Below are 23729 nucleotides of genomic sequence, written 5' to 3' on the forward strand. Positions count from 1 at the left end.
CCTGAAGTTCCACACCCTGGCTCTAAATGGTCTTTGGGTCTGATTCAGCAGGGTTGTTCTTATGAGAGCAAAATAAACTCTGCACCTGTTTAGGGATACTTTTGTTTTGGAGCATGCTCTGGTCATGAGAGCTTGTAGGTTAGTGACTAGCAGTGGATATTGAGGATTAAATAAATAAAGGAGGCGGCATCTATGGCAGCCAGCCATCCTTAACCTGATGCCCTTCAGATGCTTTTGGACTACAGCTCTGGACTGCACCTAACTATTAGCCATGCCAGTTGGGGCTTATGGGAATTATAGTCCACAGCATCTGGAAGGCGCAAGGTTGGGGAAAGCTGATGTATGTTGTGTCTCTTTCATCCTCCCATTCATCCTCCTTTTTAACCTCAGAATATTCTTGGACTTTTTTTGTCCTGTGGTAATTGCCATGGCTTTATTTTAGGCTTCCTGTGGGCCTGTTTGGAAGTCTTGTTTTAGCACACATCAGATAGCTGGGCCCACGGAGCAGGCTGATGACATAGAAGGAGCCAGGTGGTGAGTTAAAGTTTCCACTGTAGCTAAATCACCCAGAGGCCTCTCTTCGATTTATTTTTTTTCCCCCTCCCTCTATGTAAAATATTGAGAGCTAATCCTGTAACCAAACAAAAGCAAGCCTCAAGGCTGTTTGTGTTCAAGGTACACGGAGTGAGTTGGCAGCAGAAGTCAGCCGGATTTATCTGTTTTATATTCTTGGCTTTGCCCTGGAGTAGAGATGAGAAGGATCTAAAATGATCTTTTTGTGCACATTGGAGCTTCTAGAACTACTGCTGGCCCAGGGTTCAACCAGACCTCTTTTCTGTCCAAGAGAAAGTGCCTGTGAAAAGGGTCCTGAATCTTCTATTGATCTGAAACCAAGGTGGGGAACCCTTCTCAGCCCGAGGGCCACATTCCATTCTGGATAACCTTCTGGAGGACCACATGTGAGTGCTGAGCAAGGCCAGAAGCAAAAGAGGGAAGTGCAATGGACAGTAGTAGGCTAGTTTCTACACACAGAGAGACACCCACCCTCTAGACAAGCAAGAGTCTTTATCAGAATTGAGTACATATTCACGCCAGGAAAAAGCACACAAGCAGTGTGTGAAGCAAGGCCAGTGAGGGGAGAGTTCCAAGGGAAGCATTAGACCCTCAGGCCTGAGGTTCCTTATCTCTGATCTAACATGACTTGGGTCCTGAGTACCTGCAGAACTGCCTTTCCTGTTATCTGCCAGCCTGGGCTTTTTGATCTTCTGGGAAAGTCCTTCTCGCAGTCCCACTGATGAGCTCAGTCTGTGGGGCAGGGACAGAAAGAAAGGGCCTCTTGGTTGTGCCACCCTGTTGATGGAATTCCTTCCCCCCAGAAGTGTAGCTGGTCCCCTCTTCATTTAGTTTCAGGTGTGGTATGAAGACACACCTCTTGGAACAGAGTAATGCTGTTTCTGGTGGCGATCATTTGCAATGCTCCCTCATAATTGTTGGTTTGAAATGGGAGCTTTTGTATGCAGAGTTTTAGTTTGTATAAAATGTTGTTTTAATGGTATGTAAGTATGTATAAACCACTCTGGAAAGCTCTCTTAATGATGCGCAATTTTCAAAATCATATAAATAAAAAATGTCACCACCATACTGTTGTCTGGTCCCAGTTAAGATGAACGGAGCATATAACTCTGGTCCTGTTTGATTTGCATTAGGTACCTGTAAGAACCAGAACCTTGAATTGATTCTGGAAACTTTCTTTAAAGCCCTAGAAGTATCTTTATGGCTTGCCTTCTCCAGTCTGTGCCCTCCAGAATACACTTCAACGCCTGAGGTCCTGATTTGGGTCCTATCCCCATCTCCGGTTGAGGTTCAGCAGTTAAGCAAAAAGAAGCCTTTTCTGTTGTAGTGCTGACAGTCTGGTATGACCTCCCTAGAGAGATCCCTAAGGCCCCATCTACTGTCTAGACTAGAGCCTGGCTCTTTAAGGAAGCCTTTCGAGTGAGGAGCTGAACCAACCATCTTATGCTAATCTGTTCTGACAAGAGCCGATTCTATTATTTATTTATTTTATTTGTTTGTTGCTTTTCTTCACAAAAATGAACCCCAAACAACTTACAATCAATAAAAAAGTTAAACCAGTAAAAAACTTAAGCAAAACAAAAAGTTAAAAACACATAAATATAACAGCGGTGAGACAACCCACCCACTAAAAAAGGCTACAACATCCAAAATTAAGAGCCAAATGTCTGGGATAAGATAAATGTTTTTGCCTGATGCCAGGCGTGCCTCCCTGGGGAGAGCATTCCATCAGCGAGGAGCCACCACTGAAAAGGCCTGTTCTTGTGTTACTACCCTCCACACCTCCCTTGGAGGGCACATGAAGAAGGGCCTCAGATACCAAATGGGTCCCGATTGGTTCATATGGCAAGTAGGACTTGCAACAAAATGCTGTAATATGGAGTGCATTGTGTAGGGTTCTAGCCAGGCTGCCATGTCCTTTTCCATCCATTCTACTCCCTCCCCATCAGTCATCAACATTCTGTACCCATTGGGCTGTGTTTTCCCTGGAATTATTATCAGGATTATCAGGGGACTGGAAACAAAGCCCTATGAGGAGAGACTGAAAGAATTGGGCATGTTTAGCCTGGAGAAGAGAAGACTGAGCACTCTTCAAGTACATGAAAGGTTGTCACATAGAGGAGGGCTGGGATCTCTTCTCGATCGTCCCAGAGTGCAGGACACGGAATAAGGGGCTCAAGTTGCAGGAAGCCAGGCATCAGGAAAAACTTCCTAACTGTTAGAGCCATACGACAATGGAATCAATTACCTAGAGAGGTAGTGGGCTCTCCGACACAGGAGGCATTCAAGAGGCGGCTGGACAGCTATCTGTCGGGAATGCTTTGATTTGGATTCCTGCATTGAGCAGGGGGGTCGGACTTGATGGCCTTATAGGCCCCTTCCAACTCTACTATTCTATGATTCTAAATATTTTTCTACTTCTGCAAATCTTTCCCCAACCTGCCAATGTCTCCGTCTTGTGCATGGATGGGTATGTAAGGATCCACAATTGGAGAACAAGTTTGCTATTGGCATGTAGCAGGTGGGGGGAACCTGCGAGATGGGACCCATTAGCTTCTGTCTTAACATTTATTTAAACAAAATGCATATTGGGAGAACAACAGAAATATTGGTGATTTACAAGTCCACCTCTTGTGCTTATGATATAATGTCTGAATAATAAGAATACAACCCTGTAAAGAAAGGCCCTGTTATTACTTTACCATATTGCAGATGAGAGAGGCTGAGGGAGAGTGGCTTGTCTAAGGCCATCTAGCACAGGTTCAGCATTTGAACTGGGGGCTTCCTGATTTGTAGCTCAGTGTCTTATTTATTTAAACCATGTTTATCCTGCTCAGTCAAAATATGCTCCTAGAGTGGCTTATAGATCACTTTTTTTTAAAAAAAGGAGTCCCAGGTCTCTGGCTTGCATTCCAAAAAGACATGACACGAAAGGAACATGAATTGGGAGGGAAGAGGAAATAAGCAAACTCAGGTTACTTACAAATTCTTCCAATGATCAGCTAGGGTAGAGAAGTTCACGAGGAGGAGCCAAGAGTTTCTGATCTCTCAGCTGTGACTGTGGGAATGGCCCTGCAACCCTTCTCTTCTGACCACTGCTACAGCCTGGTACAATGGCTGCTGACAGGTGATGGAGGGAGCAGCTCGGCTTCTCGGCAGAGCTAGTGGGGGCCCTGCATCTCATCTCTTTTTCCTCCGCTGTTGTCAATCTCTTCCATGATGAGGTGTGAGCAATGGAACATGGGTGCGGTTCCCACATCTTGCTAGAAGGTGGGGAGCTTGCTGTGTTTCCTCTGTGGATATCAAAGCAGCAGTGCAGGAGGTCAGTTGGTTCACACTTTATTTGCTAAAACAAAGGTCATTGCAAAACGGCACAGAAAGCATTCAGGCAAGCCACTCGCATCTGCTCTGCTAGAATGCTGCCCCATCTGAAACCGCTCTAAGGACATATCTGCAGTAGAAACGTCTTTAGTAGTTTTTTGTGTCCCCATGGAACCATGGGAACTGTAGTTCAGCGAGTGATGGGTAAGAATCTCCAACAGAATCCGTGGCATCCCTACAAATCTGTATCTCTCCTGATTCTATGGGGGAAAAGATGACAGTTAAACTGGTAATCGGGGAGGGGCCGTAGCTCAGTGGTACAGCATCTGCCTCACGTGCAGCAGGTTCCAAGTTCAATCTCCGGGTAGGGCTGGGAGAGACCCCTGGGAGAGAACCCTAAAAGAAAGCCAGTCAATGCAGACCAACTGAGCTAGATGGACCAATGGCCTGACTCAGTAGAAGGCAGCTTCCCATGTTCCTGTGTAAGTGGGATTCAAATCCTCACCAGGGATTAGGGAACCGCAGCTCCTGCAGATTACTTACACCAAAGTAAGTGGTGGGTAGTGCCTAGTCCTTGCATAGGCAAATGGCCAAGTGGTGGTAGCCTGTGAGTACTTTGGAGAAGGCCCGTAGCTCAGTGGCAGCGCACCTGCCTTGCATGCAGAAGGTCCCAGGTTCAGTCCCCAGCACCTCCAGGTAGGGCTAAGAGAGTCCTCCTGAAACCCTGGACAGCTGCTGCTAGTTAGTGTGGACAGTGTTGAGCTAGATGGACCAATGGCCTGACTCAGTGTTCCTGTGCTGGTTCCGTTGCCCCCACCTGCGAATTGATGTTACTTTCCCTTCCTGCCCACAGCTAAAATACCTGCGAGAGGTCCAGCTCCTCTTCCTTTGCACCTGCCTTCCCTATCTCCCTCCCAGCCTCATTCCAGCATGCACTTTCCAGTGGAGGAAATAATGGCCGAGGCCGGTGGATTTTTTTGTGTTGTCTACGAAGTTATGCTTCACCTGCCCAACACCATGATCGCAAGGGGCAAAAAGCACATTGGTGTTAGCAAGCAACAATCTGTTTTCTCCAAGACCAGTCTGAGAGTCTGTTCCATTTTGGCCTGCCCCCCTCTTTTCCTCTGTGGTGTGGTGTGGAGTCCACACATGGCCTGGGATGATGTGGCGAAGTATTTGTATACACCAGTGGTATTATTTTTTAGCTGTTTCCTGTGTTTGTGGTGGAAATGTCTTGAAATACCAAGATACGAGAATGGTGCGTTAGTGATAAATGTGTGTACTTGGAGATTGCCTGCTATTTCATCCATGTGCCAATGGGCACGCATGAACCTCACATGTGTGCTTGGAGGTTGCCTGTTGCTTTATCCATGTGCTGATGGGTGCATCTGAACCTTTCCTTGTCGCACTGGGGTGGTCAAGAGGAGAAGGCACGGTTGGCACATGTCTGAACCAGCCTGTGGTATTCTAACACATCTGCTGAACAACTAAAGTCTTTCAACAAGGAGGATGTGCAGGGGTTGGGAGTGAGGGGGTGGGAAAGCAAGCTGGAGGTGAGCGGTAGGCAGATTTCCCCCACATGGGGAGGAAGGAAGGAAGGAACTAAAGGGTGGTGCTGTTTGCATTCCAGCCCTCTGAAATGGATGGCTGTGCTGTTCAGGTTTATATATAAAGACTGTAAATACTAAGAAGAGCTGCACCTTTATGCTCCTACAAGCATCCACCTGAGTTCACTGGCCCCTGCTGCAGCTCAAGCTGTAAAGAGTGGGAGGCAGGGAGAGGCAAGGTTTGTCTGTTGCTGGTTTTGGTGCAACAACCAGGTAGGTGTCCTGTGAAGGGCGTTTGTTTGTTCGTAGGTGTCCTGTGAGGAGCAGGTTGGAGGCAGTGCCTGTCTGTAAAAATCCAGTTACTATTACCTTTTTAGGACTGCAGAGTTTAGTCATGTAGGCCACATCTGCACCCTACATTTAAAGCACTATGATACCATTTTAAAAACGAGTGGTTGCAGGCCAGCTCCAGACACTCTTGGATGAGACCGATTATCTGGATCCATTTCAGTCGGGTTTCAGGCCAGGTTTTGGCACAGAAACAGCCTTGGTCACCCTGTATGATGACCTCTGTCGGGAGAGAGACAAGGGGAGTGTGACTCTGTTGATTCTCCTTGATCTCTTAGCGGCTTTCGATACCATCTACCATGGTATCCTTCTTGGGAGACTGGCTGAGTTGGGAGTGGGAGGGACTGCATTGCGGTGGTTCCACTCCTACTTGGCAGGTCGCCTCCAGAAGGTGGTGCTTGGGGAACATTACTCGGCACCCTGGACTCTCCAGTATGGGGTCCCGAAGGGGTCAGTTCTGTCCCCCATGCTGTTCAACATCTACATGAAACCGTTGGGTGCGGTCATCCGGGGAACAGGGGTCTCCTAACAAACTACGCTTCCCATGATTCTTTGGTAGAAGCCATGACTGTTTATAGTGGTATGATGCTGCTTTAAAGGTATAGTGCAGAAGTGGCCTACCATGGTTAGATATCGATGAATCAACTGAAATGATGCCTCTGATTAGTTAAGGGCAGCAGCTTTTTAATTTAATAGCTAGAACTTGTCAGTCAATCTGTATTTTTTGAACGATACGCTGTTTTTCAGGTGAACCTCACAAAGTGGTTTACACGGAAATATTAAAACAGGAATCAATTATAAAACTAAATAATAATGCAGCATAGACAAGGGGCAAGAAAAGTTTTCTGAAAATGAATTCTTTCCTACTCTTGGGGTAGGATGGTTTTTGAGTAGCCCTGTGGTAGTGGCTGAGGGGAGGGAGAGGCAACACCAGCAGCTGGATGTTGGGCAAGCACCATTTCAGAAGAGAGAAGTGTGTGAGAGAGTTAGTGAGAGAGAGAAGGGGAAGCAGCTCATCTGAAGGGAGGTCTGCTATGATGTGTGTGCATAATCCAAAAGCATTTTTTTATTTTTCTTTAGAACAATTTGTGTTTTTCTTGTAAGCAAGTTGGTTAGTCTGCTAAAATCCATCAACTGTCTTTAAGCAGGTGACAAATGGTTGATGCTCTAGATCAGGTTTGAAGAACCTTTGGCATTCTAGCTGTTGCTGAACTACAACTCCCATCAGCCCCAACAAGCATGGCCAGTGGCTAGGGATGATGGGAGTTAAACAACATCTGGAAGGCCAAAAGTTCCCCACACCTGCTCTAGGCCACATCCACACTATACATTCATTCCACTATTAATCCACTTTAAACAGTCTTGGCTGGGAAGAGTGGTTTGTGAAGGGTGCAGACAGTTAGGAGATTCCTCATCTCTTTACAGAGCCATAGTTATCGGAGTTGTTTTAGCAGTCAGTCCCTCAAGGAGCTTCAAGGCCAAAACCAAGGCTTTGTTCTCACTAAGGTGGTAAGCCTAGGCCGGTTCAGGGGTGGTATCAGTACTTGATATGATCAGGCAACTGTGGAGGGTCTACACCCAAGCAGGGGGCCTCTTGACAAAGGCCCCTTGGATCTTCTCTCATCTCTTCACTATTGCAGCCTGCTTGTTCATCTGCATCTTGCTCTGGCCTGGCGATGGTGAGGAGGAGGAGGAACAGTAGATGCCACTGCTTGCTTGCTGATTGACTGGCAAGTAAGCAGGTGGTAGCAATGAGGAGGAGGAAGAATAGTAACAGGAGACTGTAAGACAAGGCTGGGGAACCTTTGGCCCTCCAGATGTTGTTTGTCAATAATTCCTTTTAAAGGAAATATTGATAGTTTGAAGGAAATACTGATATTTCCTTTAAAATATCAATATTAATATTGATATTTTTTCTGAGCAAAAAACACCACAGATCAGTAAAAGCAGCAGCTAGCAGATACAGAACGAACTCGAATTGAAGCCAGCCTGTTAGGTCAACTGAATTCTTTTGAACCGTTACTGGTCAATGGATCCCATCCCTAGCCCAGATGCAGGTTTGTGACTTCAAAGAGAATGATGACCTGCAGCACCTACAAGAGATCCCCCACCCCACCCCGCTTATACTGCTGCTTACTTCGATCTTCACATGATAGACCTCCTAAATACTTTTAATAGTGAGGCTGAAATACTCTACCCACCACCTAACCCTGGGATTAATTTCCATTGAACTAAAAAGCGAGACTCACTTCTGAGCAGCAGTCACACATCAGATTGCATTGTAAATCCTCTTGATTTTATGTAACCTCTTTCCTTTGCTCATTCTTTTAAAGGTTAAGCAGTTCTGTACAAAGTTCAAAATGATAGTTTCATCGGTAGTTTGTGGACTGATGGGTTGTTTGCATTAAAATCAACACAGAACCGGCTCCTTTTGTTGTTGTTCCTTACTCTTCACCAGGACTCTGTGGCTTGCTTCTCTCCCTCTCCCTCTCCCTCTCCCTCTCCCTCTCTCTCTCACTCACACACACACACACACACACACATCCCCTCCCCTTCTCCTGGTCCAGTTCCCGTTTGGCTGCAAACTGCATGTTTTCCTGCTGACGCCACTTCAGAGTCTCCAGAGCCTCTTTTCTGCGTTGCCTAAAGGACAGACACATCACCACTCGTGACTCGTCCTTGGGATTCATGTTCGAAATACTGTATGAACCTGGAGTTCAGGGAAGCCAGAACGGGTTTCCCAGTGACTCTTCCCTGAGCCATCCTTGAGCTGTTTCAGGGGAGAAGAATTTTGGGCCTCAAGCCAACTCTAAGCCGCTCCAGCTTTTTCCCCCCGCCCTGTTTGCAGACCTTCACCCTCTCCTTCCGTTCAGCAGGTTTATTCTAGAAAGGAGCTGTAGTAGTGAGAATTCCCCATTACGCTCTGTCTCGGAGTAGTGAGTATGCTTGTGATAAATGAAATCATTTGGAGATGGGGCAGTCATTTCCTGAAAATGTGAAAGCCTCTTCGGCCAAGTATTTTTCACTCTTTAACAAAACGTTTCAACATTTTACGTCAACTATTTTAAAAATGCGAGATCTGGGTCTCGTGGCTGGTCTCTTGTTCCAAAGCCTGGTGCCAGCGTTTGTTTAACTGTCTGGATCAGTACACAAGTCCCAGGCGCCATGGTTTTGGAGAGCAAGATAACCAAGCAGGGTTTTGTCAGACTTCCAGCTTCTGTACAGGCACTTTCCCACCATCCCATGTGCCTTTACAAAGATGCCTTGGCACCCAGGGCCCAGCTGTTTCATAAGCCTGCCCACGCACTGAGGCTGTCAGCAAATACTCTCCTCCAAGTGCCCCAGTCGGAGTTGGTTCAGGAGGCAAGCAGAGAAAGAAAAAAGGTTGGCAAAGGCAGGAACATAGAAACCTGCCTTATATCAAGCCAGACCTTTTGGTCCATCTAGCTCACTATTGTCTACACTGACCGGCAGCAGCTCTCCAGGGTTTCAAGCAGGGAGTCTCTCCCAGTCCTAACTGAAAATGCTGGGAATTGAACCTGGGACCTTCTGTATGCAAAGCAGATGCTCTGCCACTGAGCTACGGCCCTTCCTCAGTTTTAAAGAGGGTATTTTGGAGGATAGTCTTGGTTCTTTCTTTGGATTAACAGCAGAAAATCTTTTTTTTTTTTCAATAATTTTTATTCAGATTTTCATAAAACATACAAGACGAAATCATAAAACATTCAAAGACAAAAAACAAAATCAAAAATAGTTAAACAAAAAGAAAAAAAGAAAAAAAAAAAACAAAAAGAAAAAATAAAGAGTAAAATATTGACTTCCCATTTGTCAAAGATCAAATCAGTTATAAGTCTATAATATATAACAATCCTGTCTCTTAAGTCATATTATAAAATCACTTTCCTCCAGTAGTTATCTTACTTAATCATCAAATCTCATAAACATTACTTTATTCTTTCCACAAAAAGTCAAAGAGAGGTTTCAATTCTTTAAGAAATATATCTATCAATTTTTTTTTCCAGATAAGCATATCGATTAATCCATCTCATTACTAATTATGATAATCTTATTGTCATAACCATAGTCAAAATAAACATTTCAATTAATCCATCACATCAGAATCTGTTAGGTTCAGTAATTTCAGTAGCCATTGTTCTATTATCCCTATTAGTTCCATTTTCCATCTTCCATCTTCAGTAGTCTTGTTAAGTCCAGTAATTTCAGTATCCAATCTTCCATTATCAGTATTCCATAATAATCTTGCTGTCAAAGCCATAGTCATATAGTAAGAGTCTGATGGGAATTACCTCTATCCCAAATATTTTCTTGCCATCCATTCTGAATAGGTTGCTGAAATACTGCTGTAAAATCATATCTCTGTTCTTTTTTTCAAAATACACTGGGTCATCTCTTGAAAGTTTTTCCATTGTCACATGGCTGCAGTTAATTCCATAGATTTTCTCTATATTGGGCTCCATCACATCATTCCAGTCCAGAAGATTATCCATGCCATTGATAACTTTATCTCTAGAATCTTCATTAATTTCTTCAGAGATAACATTGAGTTCCAAACAATAGATTTTATTTCTAAAGTCCATAGACTCCAAATCTTGTTCCTGTTCCACGATTGTTCCAATCTCCGGGATCTCCTCTCTCACAGGGACCCCTGTTCCAGTCTCCAGGGTCTCCTCTCTCACAGGGACCCCTGTTCCAGTCTCCAGGGTCTCCTCTCTCACAAGGACCCCTATGTCTTTAATCTCCTGTGTCTCCAAACAATAGATTTTGTTTCTAAAGTCCATAGACTCCAAATCTTTTTCCTGTTCCACGTTTGTTCCAATCTCCAGGGTCACCTCTCTCACAGGGACCCCTATATCTTTAATCTCCTGCTTCATTTTACTCAATTCAATTTTCAGCTCCTTACAACCCTGTCGCAGGTTTTGTTTCGTTATCTCAATCTCATCCATTATTTTCTGAAACATAGTTATTTCCAGATTCTCAGCCACTTTCTTAATTGCCATTTTAAAAGAAAAATATAGGAAAACCACTTCTTATTTCAGCAACAATTGGGTTAATACTCCAAACTTGGTGACATCACAGTATAAACAGAGCAGACAGCCTTATCTCTCCATGCTTAAGTAAACAAAATGCAGTTCCCAGGATCGAAACAATTAATGGCGGTCGTCAGGAAACAGATTCGTCAAAATAAAATAGACCAAAAAGAGAGTAGTCTCAGACAATATAATATTCTTCAAAATAAAAATCTGGAATAGAAATCCCTCTTCTGTGTATATCTTTAGAATGCAAATCCAGGACAGCTTTTTGCAACAAAAACAGAGATAAGCTATTAATTAGTGAGTAGCAGAGAGAAGTTATGGCTCCCCAGTGAGATGTCAAAAACCGATCAATCTGGCAAATCTCTTTTAAACAGCAACAATTTAAGTCAAGTAAAAGAAAAATATAGAAAGAAGGGTGCTTGCCTGTTAGTGCGTTCTCTCTTAGAAGATAAGATGAACGTTCGCTTTATCAGATAGAGCTTGTTGTTGAAAATCCGTCCCACCTTCGTCGGCTGGACCTCGTCCCATAAATTAATGAGATCTGGTCGTCCCAACAAAAATAGGCTTTGAGGTTAATCTCTTCGTTTCTCCCTACCCGGGAGAAGTTTAATCAGTCAAAAAAAAAAAAATCTGACTGGTATATCTGAATAAGCTTCTTTTGAGGCAGGAGCCCGTCTCAAAAGCAGGCACAGGCTAAGTCACCCTTCCCGGAAGTCCCGGATTAACAGCAGAAAATCTAATGCATCTAGTTTATATTTATTTTAATCGTTCTTTGGCACTGTACTTTTTTAATTTTGTGGGTTGCCTTGAGGACCTGCTTAGCGGTAGAATTAGGCACAAATTCATAACAATAAATAACAGTTAAAAGCTTGCAGCAGAGACCAAGGCAGCTGTAACAGTTATGACCATGTGCCGTCTTCTCCAGCTGATGACTAATAAGGTAGTAATTTCCAAACTCTGTGCCATGAGAAGTAAAAAACCCCAGAGCATCCTGTGCATCTCAGCAGGACTTAGTGCACTGTTCCCCAACCTGGTGCCCCCCAGATGTTTTGAACTCCGAGTCCCATCAGCCCCAGCCACCAGCTAGAGGGCACCAGCCTGGGAATGCTGATTTAGTGCTCTGTCGTCTTTCCAATCTGCCTTAGCTGGTTATTCTGCTGTGCTTTACGTGATTGTATTATTTGATCCCTCCCCAGCTTCTGCTTTGGCCCCATGAAATGGTTGCTAAAGCTAAGCAGGGATGGGTCTGGTCAGTGTCTGGATGGGAAACCACCTGTGAACCTCATCTACATCACCTTGTGTTACATGATGAAAGGAAGATTGGATGTAAATGTACTATACAAACAAACATATTGTTAAGTCTGATCTACAGTTTTAATTAGTTCCACACTGGATGCCAGCGACCTTGTGTGTTTTTACATTTACGAATAAGTACCTTGACCACCCCTTTCCAGCACCTGTCTAAACTGTTCTGAGGAATGTATCTAAATCTGCATGTCATATCAAAGGCTAATGACTTTGCATGGCAGTTTTCAGTGATTCCCACAAATATATGTGAAAGGTTCAGTGAACCAGTTTGCTTCCACTGGCTTTTCCTGTGTCACTTTTCCCATTTTTTAACTAATCATTTTGTGTTGCCCCTTAAGATTAAAATTTGATAGAATGGTGTGATTAATCCTTTTGAAGATGCTTATTATCAAAGAGAAGATTGATTGAATGAATGAATGAATGAATGAAATTTATTACGGTCAAAGACCAGCATGCAAATGCAAATCATCAGAACATCAAAATATCAATACAATACAACATTAACAATTCTAAAACAAGCTCTATTTAAAAGCCAGTTCTCATGCCTGTATGAGCTGTTGGGTTAACAGTGCTCTTCGGCATGTAATGGCTGCAGCACAAAAGCTGGCAACCTTGGCTGAGACTTGGGGAATTTGATCGGATAAAAGGTATTTGACATAAAATGCCTCGTCCCTGCCTGGGATTTTTTGTAAAATCGGGGTAATTAGCACGAGTTGAAGGTCACGATAAAAAACACAATAGAGTAAAACATGGCCCACAGACTCTACTACTCCTGCATCACAAGGGCATACATGCTCAGCAAACGGAGTTTTTTGGTACCTGCCATCCAAAAGTGCCGATGGTAAAACATTAAACTTAGCCAATGTGAATGCTTTTCTAAGTATAGGGGTAGGCAGGGTGGCCAAATAATGTGCGGGTGCAAAAGCCCCTATGTTGAATCTAAAACCGGGATAAGCAGCAGCTAGGGAGAGATGACTTTGAAAATCAATGTCAGAGATTCTCTGGAGAATGACTATTTTAGCTTTAGAGAGGCCTAGCAGAAGAATAGAAAGGGATAATCCTAAACTTAAAAGTTTCGTGTTTAAGGTTTTTTTCCATTTCGACTGAAAGACATCAGTCAATATCAGAGGGGCCAATCCCACTGGTAAAAACATCATTTTCAACCAATAGTTAATCTTGTTCATCCATATGCGGGACTCTATCGAGAGGAGCCCAGCTTCAAGACACAGGATGGTATTGGGGACACAGCATGGGGTGCCCAATTTGGACCTCAAGAATTTAGTTTGGACAGTTTTGAATGGGGCATATTTGTCGTAGACACTTTTCTGGGAGCCATATAACAATTGGGCAATAACTTTAGCGACAAATACCTGTACGGCAGATGGAACTTGCTGCCCTCCTTTAGTATAGAAAAAAGAAAGGAGAGCCTTCGTGCTCCTCTGTGCGTTGGCAGTGGCATTTTTTATTTGCAGATGCCATGTCCCGGATGAGTGTAATGTTACCCTTAAGTACCTGTAAGATGTTACTTGTTCTATCGGGAGACCATTTAACTGCCAACGGTGCTTCACCCTCTTCCTGGTGAACACCACAACCTTCAATTTATCATGGTTAATTACCAATAGTTCTTTGTTACAATAACTGGCAAGCACACTCAACAAGCGTCTCAGACCAGTACTTGTCAAGGATAGGAGAACTGCATCATCAGCATAGAGGATAGACAGAGTCCTGTTTGACAGAGATGCCAGACTTTTGACCAGGGAGTTTATATAGAAGTTAAACAAAATAGGGACTAGAATGCATCCCTGTTTAACACCCTTGAAAATAGGAATGGGCCTAGACAGGTGGCCGGCTCTGTTGCACCTTATACGTAGTTGGGTATTTTCATATAAACATCGTATAAGTGCTAGCAGGCGTCTATCAATGTTAGTGGCCGCAAGTTTTTCCCAGAGTCTGTCTCCTGGTATCAGGTCAAAGGCCGACTTGAAATCAGTAAAGGCTGCATAGAGGGCTTCCCCCAGTTTGATTGTATATTTTTCCACCAAGTGCTGAAGAACAAGCCCATGATCCATAGTAGAGCACCCCGCTCTGAATCCAGCTTGCTCATCTGCCAAAATGTTTTCCTGCTCCAGCCAATTTTGTAATTTCTCATGTAAGTGGCTGGCGTATAACTTACTAACGATGTTCAACAGACTGATGGGTCTGTAATTGGCAGGATCAGATCGTTTGCCCTTTTTATAAATTGGAATGATGATGACAAGGCCCCAGTCCTCTGGGATGCAAGCAGTATGGTCAATGCTCATGAAAAGTGCTGCCAGCACAGGGGCCCACCACTCTATATTGGTTTTGAATACTTCAGGGGGGATGTTGTCCGGCCCTGGAGCTTTGCCCAGCTTCAGATTGGCAATTAGGTTGGTGACTTCCTTAACGGAAACAGGAGACCAATCAGGGAGATCATTTATACAATTCTCAGCTGACTGAAGTTGTTTCTGTCCCCTTGCATAGATATTATAAAAATGCAGTTCCCAAGTGTTCACAGGGATGTGATAGTCTAAATTGACGGAGGTTTTGGGCCATCCCCTGGCCACCAGCCTCCAAAAGGTGGCCTAGTCCTTAGCCCTTGAGGCTTTAATTAGGGACTGCCAATTAAAGAGAAGATTGAAATGAACTTTCTGTTGGATGATAGTAGTTTATAAAACCAGTTGGTGTTGCAAACAATTAAACCTTCAGTGGCACAAATTTCCTTGTTTCCCCAAACCTCCCTTGGCATTTAACCCTTATTTAGATGTCATCAGAAGGTCCCATTGCCCAAAGCAATGCTGTTCTCTGTTTTTACTAAATTAATCCCCACCTCCTCTTTTCTGTCCACCACTGGCATAAGGATTTTGCTTTCATTTGCTTGGTCTGTGTTTGGTTTTTTAACTTGCTAGGCTTTTAACTGGCTGTCTTGCTTTCACAAGATCCTATATTCTAGTGATGGTGCTGTATCTAATTCCTCAACCGAGCATTCATGTCCAATTCCTCAATTTGTTATTGCTTTTTGAAATTGACTGGCATCTTTTATCTACAATTAATGCTATAGTGAGTCATCAGTTGGCACTGCAATCCCTTGCTTTCAGCATCCTCTCAGTATGATTATTTGGCAAACAAAGTGGCTTCCACATTCAGGAGAACTGTGTTTAGATGTAACACAAAGCCACAGTTTAGTGTTCTGTGCACAAGAAGCAGCAAGCTTTGAGCTCCCGCTCTCCCTATTCCTCTTGTCTGATACAGCAATAAAGAGCAGATTGAAAACTTTCAGTTCCATTTTTAAACTACGCACAGTTTCTCAAATGTCCAAACTGGAGCGGGTGGGAATTCTGGTTTGTTTGAACTCCTGGTCAGTTTGGTTTAAACAAGCCTAGATCATAAACAATGGTTTGATCATGGCTTGGCTGAACAAGGGTTTTAACTAACCAGACTTCTTTCTCTCCCCCTCCCAAGTAAGAAGAAACTTTGATTAGTTTGAACAGGAAGTGAAAGTTTTCAGTCTTTTGTGTCAAATGTGTGAAGGTCTAAAGAGAAGTCATTGGGGTTGTGGATTGTGTGCTCACTCCTGCCCCCCCCCCGTTCAAGTGTTTAAGAAGTCATCTGTTTAGGTGAATGCTTGAACATGACCAAAGGTTCATCAACATCACGTCATTACAGTTGAGAAGAGAAAGTGACAGCCAACAAAATCACAATAAACTATGTGGGTGATATTCTGGCGTATTGCATATATGCCTGAATATCAGCCACGTTCTGATTTTCTTGGTTGTCAATTTCTTCTGTCAACTGTAATGATCTGTTTTTAGGCATGAAAGTATGTACAGTAATACCTCAGTTAACATATCCTCCAGGAAGGAAGCTCCTTTTGAGAAAGGCTTTTTTAAGGTGAAACTGACTAGCATTGGTTTGCTATGGATAAACTTTCAAATCTGTGCCTTTTGCTTTAAGGTGAAACTGACTAGCCTGTGGCTTTGCTTTGCTATATATAAACTTTCAAGCCTGCTTTGCTATATATAAACTTTCAAGCCTGCTTTGCTATATATAAACTTTCAAGCCTGTGCCTTTGCTTTAAGGTGAAACTGACTAACTTGTGTGTTTGCTTTACATTAAAGAGATCTCTTGCTTTCTCCCAGGGCTGGGGAGGGAAAGTTCCAATACAATTCAGAGGAGGAGGGGGAGTGGGTGGGTGTCGGGTGGGCACCCTTTAAAGCCCCTATTGAAGCTGCCTCCACCATCTATGGACAGGTGTAGGAACCTATTCCTGTTCTTTCCATGTTATTCCTACTTCTGGTACCAAAGTTTCTGTTAAAGAAGTAATGTCCAGGAATGCATCTACTTTGTTCACTGAGGTTTTCTGTACAACAATACAGAAGAGAAGGACAGTGTGTTTTGATTCTGTTCAATTAGAGTAGTGGATTTATCCCAGTTGACCTTTCCAAAAAGACTTATTGCATACAGGCAGTTGTATTGTGGGCTTGTGAGTTCCATTGCTCTTGAAGTAGCTATAAACAGTTACAAGAAAGTATTCATAGAATCATAGAATAGTAGAGTTGGAAGGGACCTATAAGGCCATCAAGTCCAACCCCCTGTTCAATATAGGAATCCAAATCAAAGCATTCCCGACAGATGGCTGTCCAGCTGCCTCTCGAATGCCTCCAGGGTCAGAGAGCCCGCTACCTCTCTAGGTAATTGGTTCCATTGTCGTATGGCTCCAACAGTTAGGAAGTTTTTCCTGATGTTCAGTCGAAATCGGGCTTCCTGCAACTTGAGCCCATTATTCCGTCTCCTGCACTCTGGGACAATCGAGAAGAGATCCCGGCCCTCCTCTGTGTGACAACCTTTCATGTACTTGAAGAGTGCTATCATATCTCCCCTCAGTCTTCTCTTCTCCAGGCTAAACATGCTCAGTTCTTTCAGTCTCTCCTCATAGGGCTTTGTTTGCAGTCCCCTCATCATCTTTGTTGCCCTCCTCTGAACCTGTTCCAGTTTCTCTGCATCCTTCTTGAAGTGTGGAGACCAGAACTGGATGCAGTACTCAAGATGAGGGCTAACCAGTGCTGAATAGAGGGGAACTAATACTTCATGCGATTTGGAAACTATACTTCTGTTAATGCAGCCTAATGCAGCATTTGCCTTTTTTGCAGCCACATCGCACTGTTGGCTCATATTCAGCTTGTGATCAATGACAATTCCAAGATCTTTCTCATATGTCATATTGCGAAGCCAAGTATTCCCCATTTTATAACTGCATTTGGTTTCTTTTTCCTAAGTGTAGAACTTTGCATTTATCCCTGTTGAACTTCATTCTGTTGTTTTCAGCCCAATGCTCCAGCCTATCAAGGTCCCTTTGAATTTTTTTTCTGTCTTCCACGGTATTAGCTATGCCTCCCAACAGTCTACAAGGGAGGTTACCCAATCAAAAACCGAGATAAGATTAGTTTGGCAGGATTTGTTCTTCATAAATCCATATTGGCTCCTAGTAATCACTGCATTGTTTTCAAGGTGCTTACAGATTGACTGCTTTATAATCTGCTCCAGAGTTTTTCCAGGGATTGATGTTAGGCTGACTGGTCTGTAGTTCCCCTGATCCTCCTTTTTGCCCTTTTTGAAGATAGGGAAACATTTGCTCTCCTCCAGTCATCCGGCACTTCACCAGTCCTGCATGATAGACAGCGGTTCTGAGAGTTCTTCAGCCAGTTCTTTCAATACTCTAGGATGCAGTTTATCGGGCCCTGCTGATTTGAACTCGTTCAAAGTGATTAGGTATTCCTTGATCGTTTGTCTATCAATCTCAAGCTCCAATCCTGCCCCTTCTACTTCATGTTTCCTGGGAGGGTCATAGACCTTTTCTTAGGAGAAGACGGAGCCAAAGTAGGAATTGAGGACTTCTGCCTTTTCTTTGTCATCTGTTGTCATTTTGCCATCCCCATTGAGTAGCTGTGCCACCATTTCTTTTCCCTGTCTTTTACTATGGACATTCCTGAAGAAAGCTTTTTTGTTGCTTTTAGCATCTCTCGCTAGCCTCAGCTCATTCTCAGCTTTAGCCTGCCTGACGCCATCCCTGCAATTCCGTGATACCTGCCTGTATTCTTCCTTTGTGGCCTGGCCTTCTTTCTACTTCCTGTATGTGTCCTTTTTTGTTTTCAGGTCCTCTCTAAGCTTTTTGTGAAGCCACATTGGCTTCTTTTTCTGTTTTCCTCCTTTTTTCCTTGTTGGAATTGCTTGCCATTGCGCTTTTAGAATTTCCTTTTTTAGAAACTCCCACCCATCTTGGACTCCTTTTCTCATTAGGGTCGCTTGCCCTGGAACCATATTTACAATTGTTCTGAGTTTATTAAAATCAGCTTTCCTGAAGTCCAGGGTGCACATATGGCTACTCTGTTTTTGCTTCTGTATTCTCAAAAAGCCATTGGGAAATGGGAGATGTGCACTAGAGGGACACCCTCTGTTATAGGAGTCTTAAGGCTTGTGTATGTATGCATGTTTATTGTTTATTTTTATTATTTCAATTTATATACCGCCCTTAGCAGAATAGCTCTCAGGGCGGTGAACAAACAAGATAAAATACAATATATCATAATAAAAATCATAAAAACATATACAAACAAACAACAAAAAACACTACAAAAACACAATACGACAAAAATTAAAAATACGGATTAAAAGATTAAAATGGTTAAGAAAATTAAAATGCCTGGGAGCATAAAAAGGTCTTTACCTGGCGCCGGAAAGATAAAAGTGTAGGCGCCAGGCGTACCTCTTCGGGGAGGCTGTTCCACAACTCAGTTGCTGTTGCTGTTGTTATTATTATTATTACTACATTTATATCCCACCTTTCCTCCAGGGAGCTCAAGGTGGCTTTCAGATATCGTTCTCCTCTCCTGATTTTATCCTCACAACAACCCTGTGAGGTAGGTTAGGCTGAGAGAGAGTGACTGGCCCATGGTCACCCAGTGAGCTTCATGGCTAAACAGGGATTTGAACCCTGGTCTCCCAGTTCCCAGTCTGACAATCATTTGATGACTCCAACATTGGGTGACACTGTGTATAGATAGGCCATCACAGATAAATTTTCACTGATTAAACCGCAGCCGGCAGTGTTGGTCCATTTAGAAAAAATCCAGCAGCAACAGTAACGGAAGATTTGTTTATGTTACTTAATGCAATACCATTTTATACATAGTTTTAGCATATACCTTTATTTGGAACTAATAACCATTGTCTCTACTGATACTTACAGACAGAGCAGCATCTGTGCACATGACCAGCTTCCAGCTGCTATTTTAACAGTCCTTTTAACAGTTCCCAAAGAATTCTGGGAATTTTAGTCAGGTGAGGAGTTGAGAACTCTGTCTTGAGATTTTGTAGCAGAGCTGGGGATCCTGTGGCCCTCCAGCTACTGTTGGACTCCCAGCTCCCATCAGTCCCAGCTAGCAGGGCCAGAAGTCAGGCATTCTGGGAATTGGAGTCCAGCAATGTCTGGGAGTTCCCTAGCCCTTTTTAAAAATAGATTCAGGCTCCTTCATCCTCACAGAAGTGCAATTCCCAACATTGTGCATTTTCATATCTAAACAAATTCAAGGTGTATAGCTTTGTGGATCTGCTGTAGTAAACACTACAAATAGTTCTGATCTTAGACTATTGAAGAAAATAATTGCAATATTGAGGACAGCAGAACAATTGATTTCCTGTACATTAATTCTGTTGTTTTCTACTTAACAGTGTCTGAAGACTTTCACCTTGGAGGACAAGAGAGAAACGCACCACCCTCTCCATTTTGCTAACAGGAACCTAAGCGCCAAGCCCTCATGGAGTCTGAGAGCTCAGTCGCCAACCAGTAGCAGGAGAACTGGGATGTTTACCTGGAAGTACCTCATTCTTTGGGCTGTGCTGGTCACAGCCACGCTGTCCACTGCGAGACCAGCACAAACTCTGCCAGAGCAAGGTAGGAGTGCTAGTATCTCTTGTGCCATTGCCAGGCATAGATTTGCTTCAGTTTTCACCTGAGTTGTATTCTTGTGCTGTTGATGGCTCAGAAGGAACATGATGGAGAATTCACAACAACAAAGTTGCATTGCCTTAATACCACTCCAGGAATATTTAGGAACAAATACATTTTTAAAGTATCTGCACGTACAAAAATGTTGTGGGTAAATGCATTCTTCTAACATTTTTCATTTGAGTAATGGAGGTAATTTCAAAGTAGATGGTTAACCAGCTCAGTTTACAAGCTCTGAAATAAAGGTTGTGGGGGCTGAGAGACTGCCCTCTGTGCCCTCTTTTTTTAATGCCTCTTTTCTGAAACAGGATTTTAAACACACAGCTATGAACTCTGTATGGATATTTTGAAAGGAATGAGAGGGTTGCTTTTTTTAACAATTAAAAAAAACTCATCAAAGCCATTTGTTTTGCAGTCTGTTATCTGACACTTAGAATTGTTGGAGATTAAACTTTGGCTAGTGAACAGATGTTGAACATTTCTTCTGTTGTGTGTCTGTCTTGAAAAAGGTGGGATGAGGGTTTGTTGCTGGGATTTGTTGATCCTATTGCCCAGGCACGTTCGTCAAACGGTGCATTTGCGTCTGTTTTGGAAGAAGTGCTTCTCTTGAAGAGGCTGGATCCTGTAAGAATGCCTGTTGGTGGCTGGCAGGAGATGTGAAAGGCACTTTTGTATAGCAGGGGATTGATTGCACATGCATGGCTTTGGTCCCTTTTCTCAGGGCCAGGTTTGGGCTGGAGGCAACTGTATCCAAATTCATACCTGGAGTGACTATTTTCTGGCCTGAGGTGAGTGGCTGGATCAGGGGCATAAAGTGTATTCCTAATTACATTTATATTCCACCTTTTCTCCAAGGAGCTCAAGGTGGTGCACATGGTTCTCCCCCTCTCAATTTTACCACACAACAACCCTGTGAGGTAGGTTAGGCTGAGAGGCAGTGACTAGCTCAAGGTCACCTAATGAGCTTTATGCTCAGCAGGGATTTTGAACCCTGGTCTCCCAGGTCCTAGTCCAACATCCCAACCACTGTTACACACTGGCATGTAGTGGGCAGAAGGTCCTGTTAGGTTATCTGGCCCTCAGGATTCTTCTTAGTCGCACCACCTCTTCCCCAGGCTGCCCCCCTCACTGGTTCTCTTATGTACCTACTCCTTGAGAATTTTTGCCTGGTTGGAAAGTTTCCTTGAACTCTGATGATGCCTCTTGCCTATCTGGATGGAGGGCAGCAGAGAGGTAAAATTTTCATTCATTGCTCTGTCCACCAATGACATGTGGTCCTCAGAAGGTTGCCAAGAAAAGAATGCGGACTTCGGGCTGAAAAAGGTTCCCCACACCTGTTGTAAGCTCATAGAGGAGAAGGAAGCTTCATGAGACTCCCCTTAAAATTTGAGCCTTGGCTGCCCTTGGGCCTTCTAGAATTACTGGGCCAAATCCTGCCAGAGTGAAGACCAAACTGGCTGATTTACAGAGCTTGGTATGTTGCAGTTTTGTCTCCAGCAGACCTAATAGAATATAAGAGAGACTTTATTAGATGTTGGCACAACATGACCTGAAAGCCCAGCCCCATGCCTTTATGGATCATAGTGGCCTATGGCACCCAGTTTTAAGCTTCATTGTCCAGAATCCCACATGCAAGTAATAAATATCTGTAGAATTTTGTCTCTACCTGTTCTCATCTTAGTTTGTTTGTTTTTTCAAAAAAAGTAAAGTTGCTTCAGCAGATGTAGAAAAAATATTCAGGCAATTGGATGATCTCTGTTCGTGAGATATATGGGCATGGGCAAAGAGGTATATGTATGTTGGACTGAAGAGTCATTTTAAAATGAAACTGAGTGTTTGTATCTTCCAGCTGCCTCTGTTTGTGTGGGACCAGCCTGGTCCCCAATCCTTTTGGTCTGAACGTGGCAGTTAAGTATCTGGATCCTTGACTTCCCAATCTAAAGATCCAAGCATCTTTAGAGAAGAACCTCAAGAGTCCAGATAAGATAGTAGTGTGGAAATAAAGTTTAATCTTGTTCGTGCATAGCAACAGCAAGTAGAACTAACAGTTGGTTTTTTGCATGCCTGAGTTATCTGGATTCTAATCTAAATGTGTCTGAACCTTCAGATTAGAACCTCAAGAATCCAGGTAAGATGTGCAAATCAGTACTTGAAATCTCCATATGACTACTATGCATGTAAGATACTTACTCTTAAAGGGGAAATGGGAATTATGATTGAAGGCATGTGATCAAAAAGGCCAAGTATGGGTCATACCTTGGGCAAATAAAGAGAATTAGATCTGTTTGAAACTGTATGTGGTCAGGGCAGCAATTTAAGTAATTACCATGGTAGTAAAATCAGAATTAAGTTGGGAAGGGTGCAGCAGTAGGCAAGAAATGTGCCTTGATTGTTCTGCAGCGTCTTCTTGCTCTTATCCATTTGTCTGGTAGGTGAGTTTACCAGTCCTTTCACATCAGCCAGCAAAACAAAATATCCTCAAGACATCATGTATGTATGTGTATATATGTGTGTGTGTATGAAGTTATATTTTTATTAATATTAAAAAAATATTCACACAGACACATATCTTAACTCAAAAATAAACAATAATTGCAACATATTAAACATGCAATATCAGGTGATTTATGGGCTGTATTCTAATATTCCATAAATGAATTCCATTGGGGGGTATTATTTTTGAATAGAGTTAGTTTTGCCATAACAACATGTTCCTACATTTTATTTTCCCACTCGTGTACTGCAGGGTCAGTAGCTTGTTTTTCAGATTTAGCGTAACATTTTTGTGGCTGTTACTGTATATCTGCCTTTACCAACCTGGTGCTCTCCTTTTGGGCTACAACCCCCGTAAACCCAAGCCAGCATATTAGCTGAGGACGATGGGAGTTGTAGTTCAAAACATCTGGAGCGCATCAGGTTGGCAACGGCTGCCATATATAATACTTATTCTGGGTAGACGACAGGAACCAAGTGTAGCTGCCTTATACTGAGTCACACCACAGGTTTATCTAGCTTGGTATCCACCAGGTGTGGGGAACCTTTGGACCTCCAGATGTTGCTGAACAACTCCTCTCATCAGCTCCAGCAAGCATGGCCAATGGCAAGGGATAATGGGAGTTGTAGTTCAGCAATATTCTATGGGAGGGCCAAAGGTTCCCCACAACTACTCTACATTGACTGGCAGTGGCTCTCCAGGGTTTCAGATGGGGGACATTCCCAGCTCTACCTGGAGATCCCAGGGATGGAACCTGGGACCTTCTGAGATGTTCTGTCATTGAGCTCACAACTCTTCCCCAGCTGATTTAGGATAAATGAATAAAAATAATAAAGGGTTCAATTGAACTGTTAAATTTGTTAGCTATTCTAGTTCTTATTCTATGGCAAAATAATTTTTGGAATTTAATATTTTATTTATTAATCAAAACTGTTTATGAATCACCTTTTTGCCCACATGGCCCCTAAGGTGATATATAGTTTTAAAAAACCTCACACAAATGAAAATCACCAGTTATGAATATAACTTGTTTCTTCCTCTGGACATTTCCAGCTTTTAAT

General features: G+C 43.2%; 1 protein-coding gene across 10 annotated transcripts in view; it reads left to right on the forward strand.

Annotated features, from left to right (window-relative positions):
• Positions 1-23729, forward strand: part of FGFR1 (fibroblast growth factor receptor 1) — a 126040-nt gene that overhangs the window by 13929 nt on the left and 88382 nt on the right. For 8 of the 10 annotated variants that reach the window (XM_061592556.1, XM_061592560.1, XM_061592552.1 and 5 more), the window contains exon 2: positions 19898-20120. In XM_061592556.1, the coding sequence (XP_061448540.1) occupies positions 20030-20120 (91 nt within the window). In that variant the 5' untranslated portion in view covers positions 19898-20029. Of the gene's footprint in view, positions 1-3998; positions 4099-19415; positions 19508-19897; positions 20121-23729 lie in introns of those variants that run through there. The other 2 variants (XM_061592553.1, XM_061592555.1) reach the window with 2 other exon arrangements.

This window comes from Rhineura floridana, chromosome 12 (assembly GCF_030035675.1).
Source record: "Rhineura floridana isolate rRhiFlo1 chromosome 12, rRhiFlo1.hap2, whole genome shotgun sequence".
In the NCBI taxonomy this organism is placed as follows: Eukaryota; Metazoa; Chordata; class Lepidosauria; order Squamata; family Rhineuridae; genus Rhineura; species Rhineura floridana.